This window comes from Penicillium hispanicum (assembly GCF_028827665.1).
Source record: "Penicillium hispanicum strain IBT 35686 chromosome Unknown utg000003l_segment0_segment0, whole genome shotgun sequence".
Taxonomy (NCBI): Eukaryota; Fungi; Ascomycota; class Eurotiomycetes; order Eurotiales; family Aspergillaceae; genus Penicillium; species Penicillium hispanicum.
Genome location: NW_026623195.1, coordinates 1,525,571 through 1,546,878, shown reverse-complemented (window position 1 = coordinate 1,546,878; position 21,308 = coordinate 1,525,571). Strand labels below are relative to the sequence as shown.

The window sequence follows — 21,308 nt, the reverse complement described above, 5'->3', positions numbered from 1 at the left end:
CCGATCCCTGATGCCTGATCCCATTCTTCCTTGTCCTAACGGCATTTACACCTCTAGAAGCAGTAATGAACTCTCTGCGAGTTTCTAGCATCATTAGGTTGCCTCTTTAGAGCGTTAACCATCTAACAGCCCTGAAAATTGAAATTGGTCATAAATCTGACAGTCATCCACTGTGGTGTCTTTAGGTTATAGAAGCATACCTCGCTATCCCAGACGCTATTACTTAGAATGATTGATGCTCAAGGATATGACCAGGGGTGAAATAACGGTAGTATCATTTGACAGGAGACCCTGGCAATGATTGAGAAATGCGGGGAAATCTTCGAAGATATATAGCATAGCTACCGCCACGGCAAGCATACAGACGAGCTGGATCTACGTATATTAGACAGAAAAGCCATGGCCCGCAAGGATAAATACAATCTGTGGTCATCGTGTCACATTCTTTACAAACCACATCCCTGGAGCGGAACCATAAGGGATTGGACTCAGGTCTTCTGATATTCTGATTCGCTATTAAAGCATTGCATGGAAGACCCTTCTTAATCGTCTTGATCTCCTGAATATTCGGTTCCGAATCTGATTCTTTCCACATTGACAGTGTGGGTATTCCTTGCAAGATGGTGCTAGCAGACAGCACAAGAATGAATCAGTCTCAGAAATTCGAAAACTACCGAGTTGGCTGTAACAGTTCAAAGATGCACCAAGAATATAAAAGCTTAACATCGGTCTTGATAGTCCAGCAACAACTCAGAGATCAATTTGGACATCCGCTCGACTTACTACGCTCAGAAATCAACCGACATTCGAGTCCCTTCCCGAAATGAAGCTTTTGTATACTCTTTGTGCCCTCACAGCTTCCGCCTGCGCGTCGATACCTAATGCCCCTCGACAAAAAACCGCATATGTGGAACTCAAGTTCACATACAATCAATCGCCTAACCCACCCCAGTGGTTCTACAATAGCCCTCTTAATAACGACACTCATGGAACAAATGCTCCGCGTGGACAGTTTGCGTCATCAGTCGAAGTGATTAAGCAGCCATCCGGGGCTCCAATGTTCAACTGCGATGTCTACTATAAAGGGCAGACGATCATCAAAAGCCCCCTGACCAGTTCAAACACCTACTCCGCGTTCCATGGTCCCCTGGCACTGGACAATGTGAAGGTTCGGTGTAGCACCTCGTCGCTTCACTAGGAGTCGAAATATCCATCTTGACTCGTGGGCTGTCCTTGCTCGCAAAGCCTAGTGGCTATCCGTTGCTGTCATGTTCGGTCTTGGTGTGCGTTACTGGCATTTCTTAAAGGACTTTCTATACCACCAGATGAATGCAGAGTGAAATTGCCTTGGAGTACTTCCAACCGTCCCGAACTTTTGGGTTGGGTCTAATATATCATCTACAAAGGAGCATTAAAGTCCCAAATCGGTGCAGAGCTGGTACCACTCGAGCATAGTCCTTTTGATAGTCAATCATATACTTCCTTTGTTGACAAGGATGTCAGGTGTGAGACTTGGTAATGTGTGGTGCTGTTCTTGAAATATATCATCACTCTATTGTTTCCGTCACCCACTTTATCTATTTGAGATCACAAGTATCAACAGGATCGACTCGGAACTATAAATGTAAAATCTATTTTGAGATTCAATGTTCCAATACGTCTCAAAGATCGCATCTGTCTGAGAGCCTGACTGGCAGAGCGCCGATAATCACAATGACTTTCAAAAAAGCACGATGGAAATAGAACAAAGCGCATCAGTCAATGAGATGGATATCCATTCAGGCAAATGCCCTTGCCATGTCCACTGCCTATGGGACTATTTAGTCACTCCAATCTCTCAACCATCCATGCCCGATATCAGTACACAACACAGCGCATTTACATCTACATCGAGACTGGAACTCCTCACCTACTAGTGTCGAACAGGGCTATAAATTTCAATAAGCAGACCAACAGCACAATATGCCTTCCTACTGGTGTAACGTCTTCCTATCTTGTCAGGACAGCTACTTGAATGACTCCGGGCTACTCCGAAAGATCCAATGCTATATTCAAAACCGCAAGGGTTCCATCACCGCGCATCCTGCAGATCGGAGCCATGATCACTGTGTCTCCATCCCGCTCGAGATCTGCTCCGAACTCACGGGAACGACGGGCGCCATTGCCGACAGCATGTTTGATATGGCATACGACAAGCTTGACCAGTGGATGCGCGATTTGCCCCATCAGGGACTTCCATTCTGTCGCCATCATGCCTTCCATTAAGGGAGTTCGTTGCTCACGGAGCCTAGCGACGTTCCATCCTTTGATGCATAGTCTCCTCTATTTACTCTCCGTCCGTCTTTGTTCTTATGATAGCGTTTCTCATGCAGACATATTCCCTTGATCATAGATTCCCGGGATTCACACCCCTAGCCTTGTCATGTAGAATCACATAAATCGGTGTCGACACTAGCCTCAGCATCCACCTATATATCAATAACAATCTGACCCTCATCCCCCAGCGCCTCTCGCACCCGCGTCCCCAACTCCCCCGACAACGCCGCAATCTTCCTCCTCACCCACCGATGATCGCGATCCTTGCCACTGAGCAGCATGGCCCGAAATCGATCCACGCGCGTCGGGAAGATCTCCACACGCTCCAGCCGCAGCCCCAGCGCACCCCCGACCTCGCCCTCCGTCACCACCACCCTCCACACCGCGCCGAGGTCATTCCGGTAATCCTCGTGCAGGCAGTAATCGTCCACGAAATCGCCGCACCCGTAGATGATCACTTTCCCGCGGTACACCTCCACGCCCTGTACGTGGTGCGACGAGTGGCCGTGCACGACGTCCACGCCGCACTCGTCGATGACAAAGTGCGCGAGCGCGTGGATCCGCGCTGCCGGCTGCCACGCGTAGTTCGGGCCCCAGTGCACGGAGAAGATCTTCAGCGCGGGCCGGGCGGCGGCGGCCGAGGAGGAGGACGAGGAGGCGGAGGACCCGCTGCCGTCCTGCGCGCCGCCGGAGAGGAGCGTCTTGCGCAGCTGGGTGCGCGCCGCGGGTGAGTAGTCGAGGAGGTGGAAGGTTGGCACGGTGGACCACTCGCGGGGGTGGTCGGAGGCGGCGTAGACGTGGATGAGGTGGGCCGGGCCGTGGTGAGTGGGCGGGTCGTGTGAGGTTGAGTGGTTGCGCTGCTCGCGGGAGGGTAGGAGCTTGCGGCCGTCGACGCGGCGGGCGTGGAATTCTTGGGTCTGGCGTGGGAGCCAGAGGGCGGCGGGCTTGTGGGCTTCGTTGGTGGACTCGCCGGCGCCGGCGAAGGCGATGCCGGCCTGTTTCATGGTCCAGATGGTCTCGACGAGGCCGTCGGTGCCGAAGTCGAGGGTGTGGTTGTTGGCCAGGCTGGCGTAGTCGATGTGAGCGGCGTGGAGGACGGGCGCCAAGTTGGCTGGGTGCATGCGGTAGTTGAAGGCTTTGTGTGGCCACGGCTCGCTGTTGGTGGTCACGGAGGTCTCGAGGTTGATCAGGGTCAGATCAGATGTGCGGAGGAGGGGGAGGGTCGTGCCCCAAGGAGAAGAGTGATGGAAGTTGTCTCGGCTCAGGAGCTTGGGGTATGTCTTTGCGAAGTGGGTGGCATTCTCCTGGTCGTCGGCGTTGTTGACATGTTGAGGGAACAGCTGGTCGACGAGGCGGCCGAGCATCACGTCGCCGAGGAATGAAAGGGTGAAAGACGTGGGCTCGGCCATGGAGTCGTTGGATTGCAGGCGATTCGAACTGGAGACTGGAAAAGATCAGTAGCCTACCACCTGAGGTCACTTGATATGCTCGACGGCGAACTAGATATCAAGTCATGATGACATCGTCGGATCAGTGCTCACCCGTGACACAGCCAGAAGAGTCTACTTTGGAGATTAGGAGAACACCGGCCATTGAAAAGAAGCAGTTCGATTGTAGAGTACAGTTCGCCCTCGAAGAAACACTTTTTTTTAAGAATAGTAGCACAGTGAGGGATCTGTCATCCCAGCAAAGAGGTCAATGTGGTATCTCGCGCAAATCTCCGAGAATATGCGCCGTGTATCAATTATGTGGAGAAAACTTTTCCCAAAAACAAGAATCAAAGAATCTCATTACTTTCGTCACAGCTTGGACGCCTTTCGATGTTATCGGTCCATGGCAGCCAGCTCACGTTCCTTGGCACGCAGTGCCTCACGCATCTGCTCAGCCTCCCGTTCCAGCTGGGCGCGTCGATCCGCAGCCTCCGAGAACGAGGAGATGCCAGGCAGTGCCTGCGGCTGGTGTGCAACAGACGGCAGAGGAGGCTGGAATGGCTGTGGGCGGCCCAGATGGGAGTGATCCACCATGCGGGAATCGGCGCGTGGATCCGTCTGGTTCAGAATGGAGGAAATCGAACTGAGACGGCCTGGCGGGGACGGATTGACCGAGGACATAATGGGTGGCAGTTGATTTGATCCGGACTCCAATGTCGTCGGAATCGGCAAGGCCTCAGCCGCGGTCTCCGCGAGGGTTCGTTTCTTGGGAAGGGCCAGAGAGTTGGGAGACGCCGAACGCCGCCCGTATTGGGAGACCGGTGAATGTCCCAGGCGTTCTGGTTCCAGTAGTTTCGGAAGCTGGTGGTGCTGCATAGGGGCAGAGCTAATGTGATAGCCGGTGAAATCAACGGGAGGCGGAGCGAAAGGCATAGGTCGCGGGCCATCCATGGGCTCACTGCTCATATAACGATAATGATCGTCGTGAGGAGCCAGGGCAGCTGGGGACGCTTCGGGGGATGCTGAAGAGCCATTCGACGAATGTGTCGCGGCGGTAGGAGACTGGTCGCGCAGTGCTGGGACAACGCGCTTGCGGCGCTTGATGATCGACTTTTTCATGGTCGTTGGACGATAGCAGCCATGAAGTTTGTAGTACAACCCTAGTGGCAGTCAGACAAGGATATCCCCAAGAAGAGACGGAAAGATACTTACCACAGGCATTGCAAATGGGATGACCATGTTCATCCCGTCGCCACAACGGAGTGACCGTTGTGCCGCAATTCTGGCACGCAACCAACGTCGAATTTCCCTCAGTGGGAGTGCTTTTGGCCGGGGCTTCCACCTCGGGGGAAGGAGGCGCCGGCTCGGTATCGGGCGCGGGCGTGCGGCCCCAGGACGGGTGAGCGGTCCCACCGCGATGCGCAGCCTTGTAAATGCGATTGTTGTAGGCCGGACAGCCGTCGCATCCTTCAGCACCGCCAGTACCATTGCAGCTTCCTCCGCCAGGGCAAGAGCCCTTACAGCCGCCTTCGGATGGGGCCGCTGGGTCGAGCGGAGGAGCCGGGGCATGCTGTTTATCGGAGCCATCGGCGTTCGGCTGCACTCGATTTCGTTTTGTCGGGCGAGCGACGTTGCGTGCTTTGAGATACAGACCACAGGCATTGCAGATCATGGCGCCTGTCGGGGACCGGCGCCAGAGAGGGGTGCTTTTAGTTCCGCAATTACTGGACGAAGTTAGCTTCCCAAATCCCTTTCCCATTGGATGCGTATCGATTGGATCTCACCTGCACGAATGTCCCAGAAACGAGGTGTCCTTGTGGCCACCCCTTGGGGACATTTTGTCTCGGGGTTGACTATCTGATGCCGCGTCGACAAAAGAAGCCGACGCTGGTCCAGGCCCATAAGTTGGCGTCGGGCTCCCAGAGACCTTCATCCTGGGCCCATCGCCATACTGCTCTGCCAAGTGTTCGCGGCCCGCCTGTGCCGATGAGACCAGCTGCTGAGCAGCGTCAAGATCCTCCGCGGATGGATGTCGTATGGGACCGGGGTTCCCGGGGAAAGAGCGCACCGTTTCCATTTGCGGAATGGATGCTAGCATTACCACCTCGTCGATGAGCCCGGGATGTTGTCGGCCAGTCTCTTGTCGGGCCAAAAGAGGATGGGGAACGTGGGACCCGATCTGCGGAGAGCGGGATCTAGGGACGGGACGGCGAGCAATGGGGAAAAGTAGAAGGCGGATGCTAGGGAGACGTGAGGGCGAACGTCACACCGCAGTCGGAAGGAGAATTCACCGTATCACGCAGCTGGCAGACACAAAGAGCCAAATGTCGGTCAGGCTGCTTGGGTGGGCAAGCGGCACTTCCGGCAGAGGGTCTGCAGCTTGAGGGATGCGAAACGGGAAGTTGAGGGGGAGATGAGTGTTGCGAACGGAGAGGTTGAAGAGAGATGACAGGCCACGCAGTAGAGGGTCGGGAATGAGGCCACCGAGAGTCGAAGCCCGATATCAAGGAGTGGCGAGCCAGTGGCCCGGAACGGTCAGGTGATGGGATGATTGGCGACGGCGACAGCTGACAACGCAGAGAGGCTGACTTGGCGCCGCGTGGGGAGATTGGCTCGGCGATCGCTGGCCGAGAAGGCAAGAGTTCGACAAGGGAGTAGGGTGATTAGGATGATTAGGGGCCTGCACGATGAAGATCACACCGCGGTAGGAAGGGGGAGGAGACAAAGACGGGAGGCGCAGGCGTGATCAGATCAAGGTAAAGGCGCAAGTGAAGGCGAAGGCAGAAGGGAGGAGAGTGGAGGAGAGAAGAGGAGAGATGTCAAGTTGCGAGGTGTTCAAAGGCGAAAGGGATTACGGGGAGTTTTGGCTTTATCGATCGACCGAAGGGGCGATCGACGGGCTATCAATCAGTCTAAGAAATTGTCTAATCGCCCCCGCGCTATCGCATCTAATCTCGTCAGCACCGGTGCCCGGATGCAATTTTTTCTTTATTACTTTTTCCACGGCAGTCGAAAGGGCGAAACTAAAAAATCTCTGTTGAGAGTGCCGAGGTGCATCTCTCCCCAGATTGTACATACATGCGCTCCACCGATTCCTGATGAAGTTTAGGGGATGGAGGAATCAGTGGCAGTGGGAATTCACCTTCCCAAGAGAGAACGCGCGCGGACCAATCCGTAGGCAAGCATCTTTGAACGCACGCTGATTGGCAGCCGGCGTGGCGGTCGCCCGGTCAGCGTCTTTGTCTGGCCTCTCGTTGGTCCGGGGGTGCTCGCAGTGGGCTCCGGCTCGGGTCTGGACTAAGGCAGAAACCGAACGAGTGGGAATTCGATTATCACATCAAATATCAATGCGCATCGGCCCCTGCGCAGATCCAAAACGGCTCGTTGGTCTCCGTTTGCCTCATTGGGCATCCTACAGAACACCCCCAGCCCCTTCAGAGCTCGAACACGAACTATTCCAGGTCGATTTATATCGTCCTTGATCCGCGCTAAAATGAAAAGAGGAATTATAATACAGATGCTTCCCCAAATGGACTATCTTTCCCTGTCCGGTATCAAAGACGAAAGTAAACAGAACAAAGAACGAGGAAACTAGGCAAAATCCAACCCCAGTCCCATCTCAAGCCCCAATTCTGTGGTAGTCCGGGACCGTCATCAAATCATTTATATCTCAGATCATGGCGAACAGAACCCCCTCCCCAACGCCGGCGCAGTGCGCATTCGCCATGGCTAGCGTTACGTCATCAGTGCCGCCATCCCTGGACGCATCGCCCACCGGCGCGTCTCATGCATGTCCTGGCAAGGTGGCCAATGCGCGTCACTTAGACCTGCTCGGCACCCCAGCCCTGGTCCGACTCGCGCATGTTCGAGGGGGGCTCGATGGACGGGATGAACTCGAGCACCAGATAGCCAATACCGATGATGCCGATGATCGAGGCGGCGATGTAGCGCAGAACAAAGTCGTGCAGGAGGATCGAGCCGACGAAGATGTAGACTGGAACCCGACCGGTCAGGATTGACGGACACTTATGCGCACACGGACGTTGAGCTGCTCGCGCAAACTCCAGCGCGCATGGCGGGAATTCACTTACAGATACCACGGCCCAGGAAAGAGAAGAGGAACGAAGCGTAGCGGTAGGCGTAGTCAGGGACATTGGGCATGAATTCCAGACCGGCAACAACTAGAGGAGGTGAGCAACGGCCGACGCTCGCAGGCTCCACTGACAAAGTGCAAGGCGAGTGGGATCGTGCAACTTACCGAGACCGAAGACGATCACATACGCGCCAACAATGACAGAGCTCATGCTAGCGGGGAAGAACTGGCTGATACCGCCTAGAACCATGATCACACCCACCGCGATGTTCACGAGGCGACTAGAGCAGGTCAGCTACCATCCTAACAGTCCCTGCGCTCACCAGGCCAACCAAATGGCTCAAAGGGCGAAACCTACAAGATGTTGGAGAAGTCCATCTTGGCGACGTTTCAAGTATGATAGCCGCGGAGTTTCGAACTGATGTTTAGGGTCTCGTGGTCCAAGGACTCAGGGTGAAAGCCACCAGATAACTAGGCAACCAACACTTCAGATGGAATAGAAGGGGAGATGGGCGAAGCTTGTGTGACTTCACTACTCTTTCGTTAGTCCCGATCGGCACATTCGGAACAGTCTTTTGATCGGAGAATGCCACTGGAGGGGATTTGGGTGTGGATTCGAGATCCGGGGCAAGTGTTGACGGGCCATACCTGGGATGATCAACGGAAAGCGTACGTCAGGGGAGCGCACGAATTCACGTCACAAATAAATAGCGTGGAGACTGAATGCGCTTTCAAACGGCGTGGAATTGAAAGCAGGACAGGGGCGCGGTGGGAGAGAGAGCCCAGCTGCGTTGTCGCAAGCAGCGGGTCTGCCAAGCCCATTGGCTGAGTCAGTATACATCACGTGGGCTGGGCCCGATCACGACTAGCGTCGCTCTTTCTGCATTGACGTTGACTATGCTACTCCAGGGAATGTCCAGTTCTTATAAGAGGCAATAGCACAACACATGCACGACTCAATGATGAATAGCCTTCTGTTTCTTCTCCAGTCGCACTTCCGACAATCCATTGGCCAGCAGACTCATCTGCTCGGGTTCGCGGTGGAGTGCTCCATAAATAGCATCCAGGTCGGTTCCAATACCGATCTCTTCAGCAGTCTTCAGGCTCCGGGGATCGACAAACGGGGCTACAGACGGCCAGATGCTCTGTACATTGTTGAAAAACAATTCCACCGCCAGGTCTCCCACACCCCGGATCTCCTTCATGGCCGATCGGATCTCCCCTCTTTCTCCCTGCGCGTCCTTGAGCATATTGTTCAGGTCGCCATCTACAAGATCAATCAATTATCACACCCTTCATCGGGAGTCGAGTAGTGCAACTTTCAGGATACGTACCATACTTGATATTCACCAGTTCTCCAAGGTCACCAAGGTTGGTGGCACACTGCTCCCGATACCGATTATATCCTCCTTCTCTTAGCACGGCAGTTCGCTCTTCCCATGTGCTACGGGACAGAGTGTCAATTTCATGGTATCCCTCTTCAATCAGCCGGCTCATCGTCCTCTGGGATAGGTCGTGGGAGATAGGACGCGATTTGACCATCGCATCCATCACCATCGCCAGCACCGTCTCCGGAGTAGCCTCTAGAGACATTCGGTCATCAAGCGATGTCCCAGCTAAGGGTCGATGGCCAAATTCAGCCACTACAGACTGGATTGGAGATGTAATGTCGTCAGTGTCGCTTTCTGACATGGTTCTTCTCCTCGCCCGGGAAATGATGGCTTATTCGTAGATGCTCGAAATGCGGAGGATCACAGAAAGATCAACGACTAGATTTCAAGTAAAAAGAAGAGATTGGAGGCAACTAACTAGTTAATTTACTAGTTAACTCGTTAACTGACCGACGAGTCTGACGTCATGCGTACTTAAGAAGTGGCGTTGATAGTTAACTAACCAGTATTTAGTGGGTGCAGTATAGACGATCCAATTCAGCCTGTGGAGTTCTATATGTCACTACATATGATCTAACTAAGGAATCCTGGCGTGGATGATATTTTGCTGGTATGTCACAATGCTCGTCGTTCAGAGCTTGGACCGAGGGCTGGCCTGCAACACTTCTTTGATCAATGACACCGCCGTCTCAGCGCAGCCAAAAGAGGCCTGGTACCCAAAGCCGCCATGGCCGTAGTTATGAACAATCTTCACGCCATCCACTTGATCCTTCTCAAGCCGCGGGCCACCCTCTCGCAGCGGTCGGAGGCCAACGCCGTGCCGGACAATATCAAGACCCTCGATCCCCTGGCCCTCTTTCACTAGTGCCGGGCAGATCGCAATTGCACGCTTCATGATGCGATTGGCAAGGTTGGGGTCCGGCACCGAATCCCAGTTGTGTTTCTGATAGGATCCACCAAGAATAGTGCCACCACCTAATACGGATCAGAATTCGTTTTCTGAGACATGTCGGCTTCGAAGCTTACCTGCCGCGCGAGTCATGATGTACAAAGCCTCGTCCTCACCATCATCCGTCCCAGAGACAGAAACCATGGCACCTGGGTCGTTGCGGACTACGACAATCTGGCCTCTGGCGGGATACATTTTGTCGTCGCGAACTCCACCAAGGGTCTTGGATGACAGACCGGTGCAATTGACAACCACATCTGCCTTTTGGCCCGAGTGGTGCGCATGGGCAGCATCGGCGATGTGCTTGAAAGTGGCTCTTTTAAAGACCGCGCCACTCTTCACGCATTGACCTACCAGCCAGGGTAGGTAGACGGCCGTGTTGATGCAGACGGAGGTAAACTTCTGGGCGTTATCGATCCCAGGTGCCAATTGGCTCTCTGGGATGGTCTCAAACTGTACATGTTCCCGTCAGCGGAATTGCAGGAGCTGAAGTTTAGGTCGGTTGCATACATCAGGCACGACGTCCTTGTACCAAGGGTTCGGCTGCACCAATTCTGAGAACCACTGGCCGGTGGCGGACTCTTGGTCCTTCTTGCGGTTATAGATCAAGGAATCTGACATGATCAGATGTGAAGCGAATACAAAGCTCTGTGATCTGAGAACATACCCCGGAAATGCAGACCAGCCTCTGGGTACTTCTCTGCGACCTCCTGCAGGGCTGGCCAGGTAGCTCGCTCCCATGCCTGGTGGTTGCTACCTTCTTTCCCAACCCTATTGACGGTCAGTGTCACGAGCTGTGAGCCATTGAAGAGAAGTAGATTCATCTTACGGCATATAGTTGGCCCCGGCCCATGGAGAAGCATACTGGATATCATAGTCACCGGGCATGTGCTTCGCCAGCACGGTGATCTTGTTGGTGGGATCTTGGGACAACAGGTAAGCGGTCGTCAGGCCAGACACGCCCGCTCTGTTCAATGTTAGTTAGGCGCGCCAGGAACGGGACATTCCTGCAGCGTGCAGAGCGGCGGGATTCTTACCCCAGAACCACGATATTATTGGGCATTTTTGGTGTGTCAAGACCACTTTTTCCAGCTAATATGGGAGGGTAGAGAGGTCGGGGAGGAACAAACACAGGCGAATAACTGCACCAAAGGAATGACTCAACAGGGTGCGGCTCGAAGTAGACGGTGGGGTGAGGAGAAGCGTGGCAGCGCTTCTCCCTTATCTCCCTTATCGCCCACTCTGTTGCTCGGAGTAATTTACCGCGGTATCGCCGGGGTCTGTTGGCTGCTATTTCGGGGGGCGGCGGAAGGGGCGGTGTGTCATTGGGCGAATGAGAAGCGTTCAAAACGCCCAACGCGCCAAAGTTTTCCCGGTGGAGACGCGGAGGCGTACGGAGCCCAAACACAGCTTGATACGCCTCCGCATCATACGGAACGGGACAGGAAGTATCAGTTCAAAATATCGTCTGAGAGCTAGAGAAGATCCATTGGAGTCTTCATAGGTCCTGATACGCATTTTTTACGTAGTGTTAGAATCAGAAGTCCCCGTCCTCCGAAATATTTACTCCTCCGCGACGCCGGATCTTCTCCGTAAAGTCCCGCGTTCTCCATCATCCTTGGCTCCACCGCGCCCCTAGCAGTGAATGGATCACACATCAGATCTGATGTCTCAACAGGATCATTTCTGATGGCTAGAAGAGGTAACAGTGAGCTAGAGGTCAATGACTAGCTGCTGCAGATAAATTGCACACCATTGAGACTCGCAAAGGGCTCACTAGGAGCTCCTCTGGGTGCTGCAGTCACCGATGTCATAGTAGGCAAGGCCTCACGTGTGGTCCAATCACTGCGAGCGCGGCGCTTCACCGCCCCCGACTCGGCACTCAAATCTGGCGAATTTCCTTTTCCCCATCGCACCCGCAGGGCTCCTTCACTACTCTGCGGGTTACTTACTCTCTGCCTGGTGCCTGCCCAGCTTCGGGTCCCATTCAACTACCTGGTTCACTACTTGACCACTATCTTCTCTACGTCTGCCCTATATTTACTATAAATGACGGTCTCGACCCGAGCAGGGCTCCTTTCAAGATGTCCACTGCCACCTACGGTGGCAGAATCGTGCCCATACTTACGGGTCACCAACACGCCGACTCCACCCCGGAGTCCAATCTACTAGAAAACCACCCCCTCTCTCCTCTTCCTTCTCTCCCTCCACAATCAATGCCCATTGACCAAGCTGCGCTGCTGGATCAGCGCGAGAGCACTCCGGTCATGCGGCTCAAAGCCCTGGACCAGCAGAGCCTAGAGATGCCCTGCTTAAAGGAACGCGGGCTATTTGCCTTGCCGACGGAAGGAGACGGTAAGCCAATCTCCCCGGATTCGAGCTGAAAAGGCGTGTTTGCGGCCATTGTCCAGCTATAGTATTACAAAGCTCCTTGTTTCTGACGCGTTCAACCCAGGGAATTGTCTCTACTATTCCCTCTCCGACCAACTATACGGCACCTTCGATCACGCAGGGACAATCCGCCAAGTCCTGGCCGCCCACATGGCCAACCATCGAAAGTACTTCATGCAGTTTGTGGTTGCCCAAGGTGGTGAGCGGCGTCGTCCCAAACGGGCCGCTGTATCGGCCTACGCTACGCGTTCGGCCGATGTCTCGGCTCCTTCCGAAGAGGACAAGGAACGACAATTCGAGGACATGGTAGCTTCGACGCGAAGGAACGGCGAATGGGGGAGTTCCGAGCACCTCCAGGCCTTCTGCCAGGCATTCAAGGTGGACATTAATGTCTACACCATGGACGGTGTCCAAATGTTTCGGGATGTTTATGCCTCACATGATGAGCCTCGGGACGTGATTCACGTTGCCTTCCACGTAAGTAATGTCATCGAAGCCCCATGAGCTATTTCTGACATGAATCAGGACTTCAAACACTATTCTTCAGTGCGCGTCATGGATGGTTGCCACACAGGGCTCTTTGTCCAATCCGCGTGCCGTGACATCCCCTCTGCCCAATCGAAGAGGCCCCAAGAGGGTTCCAAAGACCGTATCCTCCACGACTTCAAGGGCGAGGTTCTCACCAAGGACGCCCACATCATCAACACACCACCCACTTCTCAAAACGCCACCTCCGCCACCGATCCTCACCTCACACCCAATGAACCCGTTACTGCTACGGACTCCGGTCTGGCTGTTGATGTTTTCCCACCATGGGATATCCAGTCCATTCAAGACGGACTCGGGGGTCGATACGATCGCGATACCATTGTCGACATGCTCCAAAAATGCCGTGGCGATATTGACCGTGCATTCGCAGCTCTTCTCGGCGAGAAGAACGAGGGTATTACAGATAAGAAAGTGGCCCCTAGTACCGGCTTCAAGTCGAGTTTGCAGGTCTCGCGATCTTCGTCCCCTTTTAGCACTGGGAGCAAACGTTCCGCCGATGACAGCGACGACTCTGAGGGCCCACGTCCGGCTGTCCGGCGAGGCCGACCAAGGAGGCGTCTTATGCCCAATCTCACCCTGGGCGTCGGCATTCAATTTCGCGACGACCAGAACGAAGTGGTCTCGCTCAACCTGCGGGTTAGTCTCCGCCGTCATGGCTTACAAATGACACCCCATGCTGACCGTCCTACCAAACAGATGAAGGCTGATGCCGAGAAGGCTGAGAACGCCGAAAAAGCTCAAAAGGAGCAATCCGAATCCACCTCCAACACTCCTGACGAGGCCATCTCAGAGCAACCGGAGACGGTTACGAGGCAAGGCCCTCGTCGCAGCGGCCGTCTATCGAAGACTCGACCGGTGTAGCTGCGTTCCCTGCAGCCCATTCAATCATCGCATTTTGCTTTAACATACGCCCCTAGATTCCTATCCTTGTTTGCAGCGATCAACTTGCATTGTGACGGCGTTAGCGTGAAGCATCTGGCTCATGGGATCATTTTTGTCATACGTGCATGGCTCTGGAACACACAGCGGCGTTGGCTGGGGAGGCGTTTTGACTTACTTGCATGGCAGGATGTGCCTGGAGCACTCCTTGATGGCTCACGACATGCATTGTTAGCGAGAGTAGCTAGATATTTTGGTGGGGTTGGCTGGATTTCGCACCTTTAAGCGTCTCATGCGAGCCCACTCTAATGTGATAACCCCCAAGATCAAGTGGTCATACCTGCTCATTACTCCGTAGTCCGGCTCGGTCTGGAGGATCATGCAAGAAGCCGGTGACGAGGTTGGCGCAATGCCCGTGGAGTGTCACGACATGACCTGCACAGGCACCTTAGTATGCTTGCACGTAGCAATAGCCCGAGAAAAGTTCCGATTCATCATTCGCGGGCATGGTCAAGATGTCTTCATGGTTGTAGAGCAGCAACGTCGAATCTACTACCTATTTTTATATAGGCTGACTTTTCAATAAATGCGCTAATTCAAAGATTCTTTTAACCAAACCTCAACTGGCCCCTATAGCTATGATTCTCCGCTACTACTATCCCTCCAGTAGGAACTTCAGGAATGTCGTCCCGATCGAAACACCGTCATGCTCGTTGCCGACTCTATTCAACCCGTCCAGCGCTTGGTCTTCGCTAAAGACACCCGCCTTGGTCCGGGTGTGAATAATCTCGGTCTCGATCTCTCTGTTGAATTCAGGATGGCCTTGAACAGTGATGAACCGCCCGGGCGAATACATGCCCTGAACGGCGCAGCGTGGCGAAGATCCAAGCAGGGTGACATTTGAAGGGCAGTTGAACACGATATCTTGGTGCATTTGATGGATGTGCTGTATATTGGGCAACAAGAGGTCAGTCCATGTCTATTCACATAGGCCTCCTTTCCTGCACCATCGCCATGGGGGCACGTACGATTTTGTCCAGTCCAAACAAGTCCTTTCCTTTTTCCGTGAGGTCCATGTCACAGACAGCAATCTCCCAGCCCTGATCGCTTCGTCCGACCTTGGCACCAAGTGCCCGGCCCACGATCTGGTGCCCAAAGCATATCCCCTGAATGCGGACCCGGTCTTGCGCCAGGACCTTCTGGGTGAATTGGACGAGGCGGTTGATCCACGGAATGTCTTCGAACGAGTTATGCTCTGCCACAGTGTTAATGAGCACATTAGCATTTTCAGTGTCTTGTTGCACGACCTCACAGACACCACGGTACGTACTTGACCCGGTAAGAAGCACGGCATCGATATCCTCTAACCTCGGGTATTCCGTGCCATTGACAACATCCCACTGTGAGATGTCCAGTTCGGTCACTGGATCTAGACGGTCAGATTGATGCAATGCTTCGGCGCTTGCTGTCAGCAGTGTGCGGAATACGCCACCATAGCCGCCGTAGCGGCGGTTGGTGTTGGGGAGTGGGGTGTCGCATTCCAAGATGGCGATGCGCAGAGGGGCGCGCATAGTTGTGGTACGTTCGAGGAACCAAGGAGATGCACAGGAGGGAAATGTCTAATGTCCGAGTAGTTCCTTGAGACCCGGTGAAGCAAGTGGTACCCAAAGAACAGAGGAGAACAGAGAAGAACAGAGAGAGAGGACAACCCGGGGATATGTCATTCGCAAAGAACCCCGGCGCCGATCCTATCTTATCGCGCCTCGATCGCCTGCGGCTTGCCACTCCAAGATCACCAACCTACGTACATCTACGTACACAGCATGCGCTACGTTCGCGCAGGGGGTATTGCTCGCAGTTCTCATGCATGAAATGAGCTGATCCTTGTTCCATCAGCTTACCTAGCTTAGGATTTTTGTGTCGCCCGAGCTGGGCCGGGGTGGTTTGTTGGTGTTGCTATAAAACTTCAGCCCCCGTCTCTTATTTTTCTTCCTCCGTGCCCCATTCCCCGGTCCAGGGACACCTGGCCTCCACCCCCAATTGTCCCTTGAAGACATTTGCCTTGCCTAGGGCCATATAGAACGCCCACCGCCATTCGCTATGAGCACCAAGGGAGCAGGAAACCCGTCGGTTTTCCACTCTTCCGAGGCCACTCCGCTTTTACGGGAATCCACCCGAAACACGCAATATCGCAGTTTGACCACCACCACCGACACAGAACACGTCCAAGCAGGGTCACCAAGCACCGATGCTGGTGATGAAGTATCCTCTCCAGTCCTGACTCGTGTCGTTTCGGCGTCCCCAAGCTTAGATATCGAGCCTAGCCTGGACCGATTGCCGTCAACGGGCTCCGTGAAGAAGAGCAATGCATCCGCCCACGAGCCTACTGAAATCCCAGATGAGGATGATAGCTATGCAACACGATTCATCAATGTGTCCCCCGCTCGATTCTGGCTGATATTTGCCGGTGTCATGCTCGGGTACGTCATCGGCTTCTTTGACTCGACGCTGATGGCCTCGAGTCACCCAGTAATCACCTCGTATTTCCATGCCGCAAATTCAGCATCGTGGCTCTCTACTGCCTTCTTGCTTACATCGACGGCATTTCTTCCGCTCTTTGGGCGCATCTCCGATGCATTCGGCCGTAAACCGGTCTACCTTTTCTCCATAATCATGTTCTTCCTCACAACGGCATGGTGTGGTCTGGCTCGGAGTATTGGCAGCTTCATCGCAGCCCGGGCGCTGTGTGGACTTGGAGCAGGAGGTGTGTTTTCCATGGGTCAGATCATCTCAAGCGATCTTGTTCGCATCGAGCACCGCGGCGTCTACCAGTCGTATATCAACCTCTGCCTTGGTACCGGGAGCTGCCTGGGCCTCGCGTTTGGTGGGTTTCTATGTGACCGTATTGGCTGGCGCGGAGCATTTCTCATCCAGCTCCCGTTTATCTTCGTCTACTTCATCACCGCGGCATGCACGATTCCTGCGGATCTCGGGGTGAAACGAGTGGGCGCAGAGCGTATGACGGTTCTACAGTTAATTAGGAGCATCGACTTGACCGGCTCCCTATTCCTTGTCCTCTCGGTGACTGGGTTGATTATGGGATTGAACCTGGGTGGCAATGTGTTTCCGTGGGGGCATCCGCTCGTCATAGGCTCCTTGGTGGCATCGTTCGTGCTGGCTGTCATCCTGGTGCGGTATGAACGCCATGTTCCACGCGCGGTGCTGCCCATCGAGTTGCTCTCGAAAGATCCTCGGGCTAGTATCATCTGCGGCAGCTTCTTTGGCGCGATATCGGTCAACACCATGATGTTCAATGCACCTTTGTACTTCCAGGCAGTCAAACTGGCCAGTCCCACTAACTCCGGCCTGCGTCTCGTGGCTGCGTCCATCGCTGTCACTACATCCAGTGTGGGAACGGGATTCCTCATCACCTGGTCTAAGCGAATGAAACCCACCATCATCATCGGAGGCTTCTTTATGCTTCTGGGCGGATGTGCCGCTGCTTCCATGGGTATTAACACGCCCCACGCCGTTGCCATGGTCTGTGTCTCCTTCTCCAGCCTCGGGCAGGGCTTCTCATTCCCCTCCTTGATGGTATCTATATTAGCCACGAGTGAGCAAGACGACCAGGCGGTGGCTACTACTACTCTGGGGTTGGCTAGGAATTTGGGCTCCGTGATGGGTGTTGCTATCAGTAGTTGGATTTTCCAGAATGCGCTCGTCTATCAGCTCAACCATAAGGTGACGGGCGCAGAGAAAGGACACATCATCGCTCTTGTGCGCCAATCCATCCGTGCGATTGCGGACCTGGACCCATTTCATCGACATCAAGGTGCGTTCTTGAGGTGGAAAGTATAACCGGCTCCTGATATTGTCTGGCTAACAATATACTCTGTAGTTATTGGTGCGTATGCTCTCGCACTTCGGATGACCTTTGTATCTGCAGCGCTCTGGGGTGGCATCATGTTGCTCCTGCATTTGCGACTTCGACTGCCACGATTGGGGCAGAAGGCCTAGATCCTCCCTAGAGATATATAGTTGAGTAGATTTCTATATTCCAACCGTTCTGCATCACCAATCCTCTTATGCGGTGAATCAACCACAATATGGAAATCTTCCACATAGGAAGGTAGACAATGTTAGAATTCACTATTCCAAGAGAGCGTCGATAATCTGTCTTTCTCCGTGGGCCCCACTCGGGCCCCTCGCAGTCTCCGCCGACAATCTGGATTTGACATCGTCAACCTCCTTGTGGCCGCAGCCATTACGAGGGATTCCAGCTGGCCACCAAGCAGCTGCATACCCAGGCATCAGAATCGCTGGCATCATCACCCACACCGCCATTCATGCGCCTCCTGTGTCAGTCCGACGAAATACGAGACGACCCCCCACGGTTTCACAACTGCCATCCAACCAGCCCTGACGCACTGCCATTCCTCTCGTCGAGCTTGAACTTCTCCGTGCGCTGGCAGCGAACATGGCCATTCGAGTGAAGCTATCAAGAAGAACTGGCGCATTCGGAATCCCTCTATCGGCGTGGAAGCTGGGCGCTCCCGTAGGAGCTGGAGACTAGAGAGCAAGGCGACCGCCGTCGGCGAGATCCGGGGACTCTTCCCAGCAGAGCGAACGAGATGAATCTAACCACACGCTCGCAGTCGAAGTCGCAATCGCCCAAGACGGACCCGACGACCTCGACTCCCAAAAGCCAGAAAAGCAATTCCCCGCGCCCGTCGAACGCAACGCGCAAGAGAACCTCTGAACTCGCGGAAACCAAGGCCAAGCGCGTCCGCACAGGCTGCCTTACCTGTCGCGAGCGACACTTGAAATGCGACGAAGCGCTGGGCCGATGTCTGAACTGTCGAAAATCGGATCGAATTTGCAGGCGCGGGGTTCGGCTGAACTTTATCGATATCCAGACCGTCGCGCCTCCGCGTGTTATCGCGCGACCCAAGGGTGCCAAAGTGACATTCCGCGACGATTCCCGCTTTATCGCATCCGAGTATGTCGGAGGTTTCGAGAGGTACCCGCCGCCGCGGCCGGAGAGCCCCGTCGAGGAACGGATACAATCACCGCTCGAGACTTTTGATGCTAACGGGTCTGATTACTTGGCGAATATGTTCCAATCGGTTGCCAACTCATTCGATCCGTTGGCTTTCGAAATATCTCACTCGGCGGCAGCAGACTTCCTTCTTGGACCGGATACCTGGCATGAGCCTCACCTCGTGCCGGGGGATGAACTGCTACCCCATGGGACGTCTGATTTTGCGCGAAAGTTAGGGGCGAAACAATATGGCTCCTCGCCTTTGAGCGACCCTGAGCAAGCCTTTTTGTTGCAAGTCTTCGTTGAAGAGGTCGGGCCTGGCATGGATGCATTGGATTCAACGAAACACGTATGTGGTAGTTCTAACCTTTATCGGCTTCGGCATTTCTAATAAGATTCAGTTCACCCATATCCTGCCACTTTATGCTCTTGAGGAGCCCATGCTGCTGAACGCCTTCTTGGCATGTGGCGCGAGACATTTGTCGCTCATCGATCCTACTTACGGCGAGGAGAAAACAGCTCATTACTACGACGCATCCACACAAGATCTCATGAATGCCATTCATGACCCATATCGCGACTCCGTTCTCTGTGCCACTACTGCGTTAACCCTCAGCTACTACGAGATGATGCCTCCGCAGCCAGAATCCAAAGTGAATCACATCCCGGGCTCAAGGGCTTTGATCCACGAATGTGGCTGGACTGCTAAGACACCCGGTCTAGGCGGCGCGTGCTTTTGGGTCAGTGTTGGTATGGAACTACTTGGCTGTCTGCAACACCGCTGGTCACTCTCGTGGAACCCAGATGCGTGGGGAGTGGATATGGATATGGATCAGGTGCACCCGTTCTGGAAGACTGACGAGATATGGCTCCATCGCATCATTTATGTATGTGCCAAGGTTGCAAATCTCCGGGTGAAACTTCAACAGATGCACTCGGTAGATGATCCTGCAACACAAAATCCACCGCCCAGCGATTCCCTACCAGAATGGAATCAGTACAAATCCTGGTGTGATCAGTGGTTCGGTACCATTCCACAATCTATGAAGCCCGTCGGCCACGTGCAGCCCTGGCAGACTGACTCCAGCTCTTCATTTCCAAATATTTGGTAGGTCTTGCTGCACTATCTCTATCGATCTTTGCTGACCCGAACATATAGGCTCATTAAACCATTGGCTGTCATTGCGCAGCTGTTCTATCATACGACCTGCATTCTTTTGGCAAACGCGCACCCTATAGACCTCCAGCATAATCCGGAAATGAGGAAGTGGCAGCAGACCCATGTATACGATATGTGTGGTCTTGCCGCAAATATCAAAGATCGCAGTCTCGTGCGATTGTCGATCCGCTGTGTGATCATTGCCGCAGAGTATCTGGAGACACGAGAATCCCAGGAGGAGCTGCTGAGCATATTAAACTCCCTGGTTCAAGGGACAGCCTGGCACGTCGAGCCTATCAAGGATGAATTGACCCGTCTTTGGGGCTGGCCTGTCCCCCATCATGAAACGGTGGACCCTGCTCAAATGCACAATCACCTTTACGATCTCGATCCTACATTGTCGGTTCATAAAACGTCTGCATTCTCCGATCTTGTGAACCCACTTACAGACACCGGAGACTTTTCGATGCAGAACCACCCATATCAGGGGTACTATGTTGCTCCTCATCATTATCACTACGGATCTTATCTTGTTTAATATCCTTCGTCGGGATGGCTTTGGAAAGACTCAGTGCATTTTCATTTCTTTTCACATAAACGTTGATATATACCCAGTGCGACCAGGTACACATACTCATTGATACATTTACCTCAATCGGAAATCCAAGCTACTTGCTACCACCTCCCTCTCGAATATAGCAACCTAGCAGTGAGGCGCTGTTTGACCACCTCCATGAGACTTGACATGGCCAACGCGAATAATTTTCAGACGGCCCTGGGGCTCCTACATAAATGCCGAACTCTGTGCCTATTGTCCCGTGGGTTCATTGCTCGATATGAGTCTGCCGATCGTGGTAACGAGGGAAGCGTATTTTTCATGATCGGCCATTGAACTAATACGGACATGCAGGGCTATCACCTTTTGACGATCCCTCGCCGTTAACTTCCACGTGCCTGGCTCACTGCACATGCCGCTGGGGTAGATATCTACTCGGGGCGTGATACGCAAGACGCCATTTCTTTTCACAGAACGGAGCAAATGGAGCATGCGGAAAGCATCGGTCCATCGTGCTTCAAATAGTTGATTGGATAGCGCATGGGGGGATTTGG

At 53.8% G+C, this 21,308-nt stretch overlaps 10 protein-coding genes across 10 annotated transcripts; 4 read left to right on the top strand and 6 right to left on the bottom strand.

Annotated features, from left to right (window-relative positions):
• Positions 1-1,962: 1,962 nt before the first annotated feature.
• N7459_002994 (uncharacterized protein) lies at positions 1,963-2,265 on the top strand (the record flags this gene model as incomplete). Its single annotated transcript, XM_056942179.1, has 1 exon — positions 1,963-2,265. The coding sequence occupies one exon, from the start codon at positions 1,963-1,965 to the stop codon at positions 2,263-2,265; it is 303 nt and encodes a 100-aa protein (XP_056802062.1).
• A 203-nt stretch (positions 2,266-2,468) lies between these two features.
• On the bottom strand, positions 2,469-3,725 carry N7459_002993 (CapA family protein; the record flags this gene model as incomplete). Its single annotated transcript, XM_056942178.1, has 1 exon — positions 2,469-3,725. One exon carries the CDS (start codon positions 3,723-3,725, stop codon positions 2,469-2,471), a length of 1,257 nt encoding a protein of 418 aa, XP_056802061.1.
• Positions 3,726-4,139: 414 nt separating this feature from the next.
• sreA (siderophore transcription factor SreA) lies at positions 4,140-5,844 on the bottom strand (the record flags this gene model as incomplete). The annotated part of the gene is made up of 3 exons (XM_056942177.1): positions 4,140-4,906; positions 4,959-5,470; positions 5,531-5,844. 3 exons carry the CDS (start codon positions 5,842-5,844, stop codon positions 4,140-4,142), a joined length of 1,593 nt encoding a protein of 530 aa, XP_056802060.1.
• Positions 5,845-7,567: 1,723 nt separating this feature from the next.
• Positions 7,568-8,217, bottom strand: N7459_002991 (TVP15 family protein; the record flags this gene model as incomplete). The annotated part of the gene is made up of 4 exons (XM_056942176.1): positions 7,568-7,740; positions 7,838-7,927; positions 8,005-8,120; positions 8,198-8,217. 4 exons carry the CDS (start codon positions 8,215-8,217, stop codon positions 7,568-7,570), a joined length of 399 nt encoding a protein of 132 aa, XP_056802059.1.
• A 578-nt stretch (positions 8,218-8,795) lies between these two features.
• On the bottom strand, positions 8,796-9,531 carry N7459_002990 (uncharacterized protein; the record flags this gene model as incomplete). The annotated part of the gene is made up of 2 exons (XM_056942175.1): positions 8,796-9,106; positions 9,174-9,531. 2 exons carry the CDS (start codon positions 9,529-9,531, stop codon positions 8,796-8,798), a joined length of 669 nt encoding a protein of 222 aa, XP_056802058.1.
• Positions 9,532-9,861: 330 nt separating this feature from the next.
• Positions 9,862-11,242, bottom strand: N7459_002989 (FAD-dependent oxidoreductase; the record flags this gene model as incomplete). The annotated part of the gene is made up of 6 exons (XM_056942174.1): positions 9,862-10,205; positions 10,257-10,632; positions 10,690-10,793; positions 10,847-10,950; positions 11,009-11,146; positions 11,217-11,242. The coding sequence occupies 6 exons, from the start codon at positions 11,240-11,242 to the stop codon at positions 9,862-9,864; spliced, it is 1,092 nt and encodes a 363-aa protein (XP_056802057.1).
• A 1,021-nt stretch (positions 11,243-12,263) lies between these two features.
• On the top strand, positions 12,264-13,980 carry N7459_002988 (OTU domain-containing protein; the record flags this gene model as incomplete). Its single annotated transcript, XM_056942173.1, has 3 exons — positions 12,264-12,534; positions 12,635-13,047; positions 13,096-13,980. 3 exons carry the CDS (start codon positions 12,264-12,266, stop codon positions 13,978-13,980), a joined length of 1,569 nt encoding a protein of 522 aa, XP_056802056.1.
• A 673-nt stretch (positions 13,981-14,653) lies between these two features.
• Positions 14,654-15,569, bottom strand: N7459_002987 (type 1 glutamine amidotransferase; the record flags this gene model as incomplete). The annotated part of the gene is made up of 2 exons (XM_056942172.1): positions 14,654-14,944; positions 15,027-15,569. 2 exons carry the CDS (start codon positions 15,567-15,569, stop codon positions 14,654-14,656), a joined length of 834 nt encoding a protein of 277 aa, XP_056802055.1.
• A 529-nt stretch (positions 15,570-16,098) lies between these two features.
• On the top strand, positions 16,099-18,015 carry N7459_002986 (putative MFS multidrug transporter; the record flags this gene model as incomplete). The annotated part of the gene is made up of 2 exons (XM_056942171.1): positions 16,099-17,830; positions 17,897-18,015. The coding sequence occupies 2 exons, from the start codon at positions 16,099-16,101 to the stop codon at positions 18,013-18,015; spliced, it is 1,851 nt and encodes a 616-aa protein (XP_056802054.1).
• Positions 18,016-18,629: 614 nt separating this feature from the next.
• On the top strand, positions 18,630-20,736 carry N7459_002985 (Zn(II)2Cys6 transcription factor; the record flags this gene model as incomplete). Its single annotated transcript, XM_056942170.1, has 3 exons — positions 18,630-19,388; positions 19,441-20,147; positions 20,199-20,736. 3 exons carry the CDS (start codon positions 18,630-18,632, stop codon positions 20,734-20,736), a joined length of 2,004 nt encoding a protein of 667 aa, XP_056802053.1.
• Between the last annotated feature and the right edge of the window lie 572 nt (positions 20,737-21,308).